The 10,238-nt window shown below is 48.7% G+C and overlaps 1 protein-coding gene across 3 annotated transcripts in view; it reads left to right on the forward strand.

Annotated features, from left to right (window-relative positions):
- FRMPD3 (FERM and PDZ domain containing 3) overlaps positions 1 to 5,542 on the forward strand; it is a 166,067-nt gene extending 160,525 nt beyond the window's left edge. For all 3 annotated transcript variants that reach the window (XM_030575801.1, XM_030575800.1, XM_030575799.1), the window contains exon 16: positions 783 to 5,542. In XM_030575801.1, coding sequence (XP_030431661.1) covers positions 783 to 3,631 — 2,849 coding nt within the window. In that variant the 3' untranslated portion in view covers positions 3,632 to 5,542. The remainder of the gene's footprint in view (positions 1 to 782) is intronic.
- The last annotated feature ends 4,696 nt before the right edge of the window (positions 5,543 to 10,238 follow it).

Here is a 10,238-nt window from a genome sequence, read left to right on the forward strand (position 1 = left end):
AGCCTTTCCTGAGGCAGCTCTTTTGCCTTTGGGTGAAGCAGAGCCTAAGCATGCCTCTCTGTGGGACTGATGTGCGCAGATTAGTAATGATAGTGATGAGCCATCAGAGCATCGCTGTGGGATAAACTCACCCCTGGTGTAACCCCACTGACGTCAGACATTTGGCCCTGGGCGTTCACAGGGTTATCCTGCCCTGGTAGATTCTGCAGCTGTAAGCCACCTTGGCCAGGTTGCCCTTTTAAGTGCAAATGTGTTGTCAGTTGGATTCCTTCAGGCTGAGTAAAGGGTGATCGCACTAAGGCCTGCTGAGCATGGGCAGCAACACTGGCCTCCCTCAATTCTCACAAGTCCCCCTCCACACTCCAGCAGCGTTGTTACTGCCAGGTTTCCCTGAGTGCACCAGACGACTCCCCATCACTCTACTGTTCCTAGTGCTGGAACCCTTCCCAGGGACTCTTTCCAGGTTAAATGCTCTTGTTGAATTAAGTCAGCAAGCCAGAGTGAAGCTGGCAATCAATCTCAGTTAGGCTTGCCTGGACATAGTTCCAGTTCACTCACAGAGGCATTGCCCAGAGCAGGTGAGCCAGTCAAGATCTCTCCTAGCCCCCATCTGTGCTTCTCCTGAAGATGGTGAGAGGAGGGAGCTGAGGTTTCTCTGCTGAAAATCTCTTTCCTCTAGTGGGTACTGTGGTGTCTGGGACTCTCCTACCCCTGTGCGTTGCTGACTCCTCCAAGCGGTGATGAGAGCATAACGTTCCCATGTTCCTCTTGTGTTTTCTCAGGGCTGATTGTTCTGGCTGCCATCACGCCCGAGTCCTCCTTGGACTCCGGCCACGAAACCAACTCCTCAGAGCTAACCGATGTCTCAGAGATGGTCTCGGCCATGAAGCAGCACCAGAACGCAGCCTACTTCCTGGCCCAGCACATCAACAAAGAAAAGCTGCTCGCCAGGAAGGACCTTCCCTTCCGAATCCAGAGCTGTGCTGCCCAAGCCGTCCTCACCTCGCCATACCTTCTGGGGCGCCAGGAGCCAGGCCCTTCGCTGAAGCCAGCTTTCTCTAACCAGCCCCCCAACCTCGCTTGCGGCAAAACTAAGCAGGAGCAGCAGCACGGAGAGCAGGGTTACACCTTGGCTGTCCAGCCAGTGCGCTCACCGCAGCTGAATGAGCAGAAGAACAGAGCCGTGACAATGCCAGGCTCTGAATGCAAAGGCCCCAGCCACTCGAAAGCAGCCTTTGAGATGTCACTGCACACTGTGGCTGCCTCCAGCAGGGACCAGGTGCAGGATCTACGGGAGAAGATGCCCAGAGAGGTCCAGCTGAGCCCTAAACTAACCCTGGATCCTAAGGGTGGAGTGACCATTTCAGCTGCTCCGCAGCAAGTGGTGAGCAGCAAAGTTTCCCCTGCCCAAGTGGCAGCCGTGGTGGCTAGTCCTCAAGCAGACGAGCAGGCCAGTGGGAGCAACAGCTGTGTGCCTTCCAGTAGCAAGCATTTAAAATTTAAAGGGAGTCAGCCAGCTGCGGAGACCTTGTGTGACTGCCAACCACAGCCGCAAGGCGAAGCCTCTCTGAGCCCGAAAGAGCCTCGTGGCAGTAGGGGCGACGCTTTCCATCCCTCCCCTCTGGATGGCGAAAGACTGCAGCCCAAGACTCTTCTTTTGAAGAGCTACCCGCAGAAAGTGAGCGGAGACCTTGGAGGGAAGCTGGCAAGTGGGGAGCCAGGTCAAAAAGCAAAAGGCGACGCTGCTAACCCTGCCTACCAGAAACACATTAGTCCTGCGAGCCAAGGGGAGGAAATGCAGCATGAAAGTTGTGCCAAAAGCTTAAAAACAGAGGGTAGCAGTCTGCACTCTCCGTCCACCAGTGGTACTTCCAGGAGCACCAGCGAGGATCCCAAAGGGCAGATCCAGCTGGTGTCCAGATCTGAGGGCTTGCAAATTAGTACCGTGCCTTCCAAGAAAGCAGAAAAGGTCCTGGAGGTGACCCATCAGGACTCTGACGTTCCAGCTAAACCCAAAGCCCCAAAAGCCCATTTCAGGTTGAGGAAGCTGTTTTCTGCTACCTTCCCGACGCGGCTGAAGAAGGAGACAGATGAGCGGCAGGCCCAGCTGCAGAAGGTCAAACAGTATGAGCTGGAATTCCTGGAAGAGCTGCTTAAGCCAAAGACCAAAGGTGACCTCCCGCCACCGGAATACCTGCACCCTTCTGTGCCTGGGCGCTGCAGCTGTCAGCTGAAGAGCAGCCCTGTGCAGAAAGTCCCAGGGATGTCCAGGGAGCAGAGGCGCAGCTGCGACTGCAAGCGGATCTGTAGAGGGGTGAGACCGCACCCCAACCAGATAGCAGCACCGCAGCTGGAAAGGCGAGGGAGGGAGAAGGCCCCTGACAACCAGAAGCAGGCGGAAGCAGGTAGACTTACAAGCATGAGCAGCCCTTCTAAGAGCAGGCGAATACGATCCACAAGCTTAGAGTCCAGAGACTACCGGTCAGATCCAGAGAATGGCATGTCTTGTTTGACAACGTGCACCTCCCATGGAGAGTGCATGGGGGCACCACACTACAAGAAGCTGATGCGCCGCTACAGTGTCAGTGAAATAGACCAGACTGACCGAACGTCTCTGTCCTCTGACATCTACCAGGACACCTATCCAGCCAAGCAGACAGGCCTGCAGAGTGAGGGTGACCCCGGGGCCCATAGCTCTGCGCCTAAGAGCAAGATCCAGGAATCCCCAAGAACAGGTGACCCATCTTACGTTCAAATAGCACAGGAGAAGAAGAGCCAGAAGGGCCCGATGGCTTTCTCCATCCAGGAGGAGATGTACCCTAGTCATGCTGAGCTGCCGGAAGAAGACATGGAAGACAAGAAGTGCTGCTCCATCCGGTATTGCTTCTATTATAGGAAGTGCGACGTGGCAGATGACGGGAGTGAGAAAGATGAGCTCTCTTATTCCATCCCCATGCAGATCCTGCCAGGCATGAAGCTAGACAATCAGATGGTCCCAGTAATGAGCAGGACCCTTCAGGTCCTGGATGCCACTGCCTGCAGCAGTCCTGAGGACAGCCAGACCCAAGAGATAGACTTAAGGACCTCCACTTTTGAGGGGAGCCTGGCTAAGGTCCATGCCCTTCAAGGCCATGCCTATGCATTGCCAGACGGGTTTCTGGCAGTGCAGCTGGACACTAATGAGCTCCTGACCATCCTAAGGCAGTGCGTGGTGAGCCCCGAAATTCGGGACTGCAAACCCTACATCTTTCACCTGGCCGAATACAAGCAAGAGCTTGCCCTGAAGTTCAAAGAATTCAGGGCATCCTGCCGCAGGGTGGCAGCTGTGGACAAGAGCCCGACGCACATGCTCTCAGCAATCGCAAGCAGCTTCCAGGTGCTGAGCAGCCTCATCGAGACATTCGTGAAGCTAGTGTACATCGTGCGTTCTGAGTCCCAGCGCCAGGAGCTGCTGACCAAGGTGGAGGAGGTGGTGCGGAATTACACCTTCTTGCTGAGGGCGGCAGAGGAGTCGACAGCCAGAACGCTGAGTCACCACCAGACGGCGGAGCAGCAGTCCCGCCAGTCAGCCACGGTTGCAACTGTTATGAGCACATTCACCCGCTCCTTGAAGACGCTGATCAATAAGTAAGCCGGCTATGGAACCGAACGAGCCAGTGTATTCCAAGCTGTGAGTCAGTGGTTCTTGTAGTGAGTGTGTGTCCGTAGGGAAGGCCTGTTTGTAACGGGGCTGCAGGGGCAAAGACATTCTTTACTTCTCTGTGGAGTGAATAGCTGCACTGGTGGAGTTCGAAGGAGAAATTTAAGTCTATAGATAGTTGTCTGCCAACCTGTAGGTGGGCTCCAGGCAGCCACTCTGCATGCTCTCCCATGCTGTCTTATCAATGACCTTACCTGGGAGATGTAGCAATTCACTCCCTCTGCTAATTTGGTTCTGGGTCTCCCCTGTGCAAACAGCTGACACTTTTTACTTTAGCATGGTGCACTGGGCCAGTCTGGAAGTAGAACCGAGCTGAGACCCTCCAGCTTCACTTGGGTCTGAGTCTGCTTGGATCCAAGCCAGCGTCTTGCCATGTAAACAGCTCTTATGCCTCCAGAGACCCTCAGACTACAAGTTTTGCCCTCAGTTAGCAGCAGGATATAAAAGTCCCCAAGGCCACATTAGAGGGAGTGAAGCAGTCTCAAGGTGGGGGGAATCCTATAGACCTGATGCAGGGAGTTGGGTTCCCCTAGCAGATTTCAGAATGCCAGCCCAGATGTGCATGCACTTGCTCTGGTCACAGGCACTAACTAGTGCAAGGTAGCAACCAGGGTTACAACTTAATGCATCCAAGCAGGGTGTCTTTTCTTTCTTCCTTGGCTGGATGGATATAGCTGAGTTACAGAACACCTGGGGAACCCAGTCTGTTCCATAATTAGCCCAGCCTGTGGCTTGTTATAGCAGTTAGGGGTAGACCTCCTTCACCCACCTCTCCAGTGCTGTGAAGGCTCAGTCCTAGCCCTCTCTTCACAGCCCTGTGGGACGGTGTGGTAATGTCCATTAGGGAGTGAGCAGAAGAGAATAAAAACCAACTGGCTTTCACCTATAGCAGAAGGTTGGAATTCAACAGCTGTTCTGGAAGGGAGATACACAGGCTCCACCTCTTGAGCCAGTCATTCCCACCTGCCTGCTGATCGAGGTGGGGAGATCTTGGGAACTCTCTTACTATGCCACTGGATCGATTGCCAAGAGAAGTCGTTTTTAGCATTTTGGGTTTTTTTTTCTTCCAGACGTGGTGAAATGGTGCCTACTTGCTTTCCATCATCCCCAACATGCCCCCAAACCTAGCATCTGTTGCTAACAAATCAGAGCGCCTTAACTGGTGTGTCAGTGCACCTCCCTCTCCTCCAAACAGAGTCGAGAGGAAACCCCAAGTTTCTGCATCCACCCTAATCACCTCACCCACTCCGCCTCGTGCGCATGTGAGAACAGGCCATGGTGGAATCCCTGTGTTGCTGTGTTTTAGAGCATATGCATCCAAGTCTAAAAGAAAGAGAAATTAGTTTGGCTAGTGAAGGCAGGTGTCAGAAGGGAGATGCACACTCACTTGTAGAGTGTAAAGAGATGATTAGGGATCTCAATCCAATGGATCACCTCCTATCTCTATTTTTTTATATGAGACACATACATTTGAAATCTCTTGTTTTCCATATGAGTTATGGAAATGCACAATGTGCTTTTAACACGTGTCCTTTACGTAGTGCAATAACGTTTCCCTGGTCCGCAGCTTCAACCAGCCTTTGGCCATTGTCATCAGCAAAGAACAGAGGATCTCACTATATGGACAGAGCACCTCTTGCCTCCGGCTTTCAAGAACCATGTAGCAAAATATGCAGTGGAATAGCCAAAGCAGAGTTCAGTCCATGGCAGGTGATACCTATTACAGTCCTGAAGGCCAACAGGGAGCTGTCCCCATCCATTACCTACTAAGAAACGGAGAGTTTCTTTGAGCTCCCCATCATGCCTATATCATTCCTCCATAAATCTCTCAGCCTAATAGAGAGACTTTTTTATTGTCTGTATATAGTATATATAAATAAATAATATATATATATATATAAATTATATATATACAAATTTATGTCTTGTTTACAAACAAGAAAGATTAAATATATTAATATCCAAACTCGTACTTTGTGTCTGTTTTTAGGACTGTGATTATGTATTATTATTATTTATACACAGTGCTGTTTGCAAACATCGAAGCCTACATCCCCACCACCGAAAGACACTCACCTCTGGAGGGAAAGCAGTAGCCATTTACAACACAGAGCACCACACAACACACTGGTTTTAAGGTCAGGAAATGAAGGAAATCAAGCAAGTGAATGGGGAAGGCGATAGTAATGATGTACCCAAATTGGAATTTAATTAGAATACTGGAATTAACACCATTATGAAAGGTATCAAGGGCTCTTTAATAGCCACTGATGGTCAGGACCTTGGTTTTATGTCTCATCTGAAAGATGCCACCTCCAACAACACAGGTCCCCCTAATGCTCTAATAGGTCACTGCATCAGTTCTGACTCAGAGGGAAGAGCACTGTCTATTGAATCGTTTTAACAGACTATTGGAAAAGACATTAGTGCTAACTGCAGCAGATATGGTGTAAGTGCCCGCTGCATAGAAAGGTCAGTTCTCCAGCTGTTTTTTTTTTTTTTATTGTAGCTAAGCATAACAGTTATACTAGAAAACATAATTAGCGGCACATTCAAAGGGACTCCATCAAGTGCTTCCTCAAAGGACTTTTTAATTGTTGGTTTTTAACCTCTCAGTGTTTTCAATGGAAGCTTGAAAATGCCATTTATTTCCCACTAGAAAGCCTTTTCCGTGACTAACAGTGGACAAACTCAGAAGTCCAAAGTGCAGACAATGCGATGGTTATTGGGGTTAGTTTCCAAGCAAGCATATTTCGAAGCCCTTCACACCAGTCAATCTTATCTCTATATGCTGATAGGTCCCCAGTGTTCCGTTTCCATCTCTGATGCCGCAGAGCATTTACCCTGTCCACCTTCCCAGCTCTGATGCTGCAGAGCCTTGCCTGTGTCCCTGTTCCCGTTCCCCCCCTTAGCAAACATGATTCCAATTTCCCTTCCTCCCACTTCCTGTTTGACCCCAGTTAATATAGTAATACTCTCAGCTATACCTTAACCAGTCATTTTACTAAAATGTAACTAACCAATCCTAACATATAGTAACATAAATTTTTAACCAATTATATCCCACTGCCCTAATTAACTTACACCTAGCAAAATTAATTATACAGAAGACAAACAATTAAAGAACCAGACAAATTAACAATAAAAAAGTGAGGGCCATAAAAATAAAACAATACAGAAATACAGAAACAATACCATTGATAAGTGATTTCTTGCCAGACGTGGCTATCAAACTATATTTTCTTTACCCATCTTAAGAACTGTTTCTTTATCTGGTGTTGATGGGCACCATCAGGACAGGATCGTCTTCCTAACAGCCCGATAGCACCTTATTTGAATATAACTGGTTTGAAATGTAAGAATGTGACCATACGCTTCCCAGTCTATGGCTGCCTCTGCTGCTTAGCCAAAGGCCTTAGCCTCAGAATAAGGCCTCAGACTATCCTTGTAAAAAAAGGCCCATACACAGGTGGACTGTAATTTTAATTCTTTGTTTTTATACCTCTATAACTAGCTAAGTGATAAAAAAAAATGTAAGTTCTTAAAGTATAGGCAGGCCGGAATATCTGTATTCTAACATACCCCAGTGCAAATCCAGCATAACTTAATGGAGTTCAGATTTACACGGCTGTAACTGAGAGCAGAATGTGGGTCAAAGGAGATCAGGCTAGATTTCAAGTATCAGAGAGGTAGCCGTGTTAGTCTGGATCTGTAAAAGCGGCAAAGAGTCCTGTGGCACCTTATAGACTAAGAGACGTATTGGAGCATGAGCTTTCGTGGGTGAATACCCACTTTGTTGGATGCATGGCTAGATTTGACTCACTGATTTTCTTTACAAAATAAGGGGCATTGTGGTTGAATGCACTCAGCACAGGGTTGAAAGCATGAAACTTCTGACTTAACCCTAGTGGCTGTGATAGTGGGGGAGAAAGGAGCTACCCTAAAAAAAATCCCTACGAATAAATTTGAGTCAAGAATGGTGGGAGAGAACAACTGGGCAAGCCACTAAAATTTTCTTTAAAACTTATGGGCAGCTCACTCCCAAAACTGGCTACCCTGTAGAAACCCAGTTTTAGGAAGATACCACGGGGTAACAGAAACCTAGTTAAAAATCAGAAGTTCACAACATTATGGAAATACGCAATAAGCCACGTAGTCAAAATGCAGCAGCATGAATTCATGTATTTAAAGTGCATATAATTGAATTGTTAATACTGAGTGCAATTCAATTACAATAAGAGATGGTCTATTACAGGCAATTGCACCTGCTCACAGAGATGACAGAAAAAATAGCATTCAGCAACACACATTTGGCATGAAAATACATCCTAGGTGGTAACTGAGGGCTAATTTACACTTAAAAATTAGTTTCACGTAGCTCCATTGCTCAGGGCTGTGAAAAACTTTGCACCCTGAGTAACATAGTTAAATTGACCTCACCCGTGGTGTAGATGCTGCTAGATCGATGGAAGAATTCTTCCATCTACCACCTATCACCTCTTGGAGAGATGGATTAACTACATTGACAGGCAACCCCCTTCCATCAATATAGGCAGTATCTACGCTATGACACTACAGGTTTGAGTGGCAGTTGTACTCAGGCATGTGCCATAAGAGCAAAGGGCTAAGTGTCTTGCTTGACATCGCTAGGCAAGTGATAACACTAATTGTGCTATCTACGGCTTCCCTAAATAATTCAATTTCAGGCCAAGAGACAAAGACATTTCAGATTATGTGGACCTCCATGTAATCAGGTTTAATAAACTAGGAGGTTTACAATAAATATTTTCAGATCATCCGTGTGTTGACAGTAATTTAATCCTTAACCTCCAAAGGTTAATAACCACAGCCAAATCCAGGCACTATTTCTCTCTTCCCGGTACCAAACACAACTGAATAAGTAGCCCACTGGATTACAAAGGCACTGTGGCCCAAGTCCTCAGCAGTATTTAGGGGCTGGGCCTGTCTCTGCCTTAAAACTATATAAGCTTCAGATGGATCTCACTCCTCTGAATCCAGGCTCCTGCTCATGTTGCCAATGCACAGGCTACGTGAGGGGAACCTCATGAGCAACTGCTTTGGAAGTAACTGATATTTTGTTGCAGCCTGACACACAGGACCGGCGCTAGGGGTTTGAGCGCCCTAGGCGCACGGCAATTTCGCCGCCCCACGCGCTGGTCCCATGGCTCCGGTGGAGCTGCCGCAGTTGTGGCTGCGGACGGTCAGCTGCTCCGCGACTCTGGTGGAGCTGCCGCAGTCGTGCCTGCAGGAGGTCCACTGGAGCCACGCGAGCAGCCGACCGTCCGCAGGCACGACTGCGGCAGCTCAACCAGAGCCGCGGACCAGGGGACCCTCCGCAGGCACCACTGTGGCAGCTCCACCAGAGCCGTGGACCAGGGGACCCTCCTCAGGCACCACTGCGGCAGCTCCATCAGAGCCGTGCACCAGGGGACCCTCCGCAGGCATGACTGCGGTAGGTCCACCAGAGCTGCCTGCCGCCCCCTCCGGCAAAACGCCGCCCACCAATAATCCTGGCGCCCTAGGCGATTGTCTAGGCCGCCTAAATGGAAGCACCGGCCCTGCTGACACATATTGGGGGGAGTGTCTAGGCTTTTTCTCCTTAAAATTCACTTCATTGTTATCCCATAAAGCTCCACCAGTGGTAGCAATAGTTAAAGCACGGGGTAGACTGGCTTCTGGCATCGCAGCCAATTTATCTCAGCCAGTTAAGCACAGTTCTGGGCATCATGGCAGTTGACACTCATGGGTGATGGAGCCTTTTCTAGCTAGCACTTGCACTTACTACTGCTGATAGAGCTTCACCGTGCCAGTGAAATGGTGGGCGATTTCCCACTAAAGGCTAGTGTAGATGGACCTAAAGAATTATGGGTCAGATTCTGTCTTTGGGCTATGCATACTCCTGAAAATCCCATCCAAAAGACCAACAAGGAGTCCGGTGCCACCTTAAAGACTAACAGATTTATTTGGGCATAAGCTTTCGTGGGTAAAAAAACCCACTTCAGATGCAGATCCATCCAAAAGAGAAACCGATGGAAATGATATGCCACAAACTCTGTGTAAGGGGACTTCTAAGATGGGGTTTATAAATCAGAGTCATGGTCTGCCTGCTCTAGTGTATACCTGATGTACCCTTCTTCAGACTACTAGTGTCTGTGGTGGGAGTAACTGGGCAGGGGCTGGCTGCAGGCCACAGTACGGACATAAAAGAATACTGCTTCTGCATGCAGAAGGAGAAAAAGATAACAGCTAGAATTTAACCCACAGCTAAAGCAAAATGGTTCAGAGATAGAAACAAACCTACGCTTCCAACTATTACAATCAAACTGGCAGTTTAAAAACTGTACAGTACTCTGTAAAAGGCCCAAATCAAAAGACTGAGGGCAGAGAGGGTTTTTTTTAAAAATGCCTTTCTAACAAAGGCTGACAGAAAAGGCAATATCATAGCTGGTTTAGCCGTGTCAGGCACATCTTTCTAGGTGGAGTTAGCACTTCTGAAAGTTGCAAGATTAACAGCTCT

This window comes from Gopherus evgoodei, chromosome 9 (genome assembly GCF_007399415.2).
Source record: "Gopherus evgoodei ecotype Sinaloan lineage chromosome 9, rGopEvg1_v1.p, whole genome shotgun sequence".
Classification (NCBI taxonomy): Eukaryota; Metazoa; Chordata; order Testudines; family Testudinidae; genus Gopherus; species Gopherus evgoodei.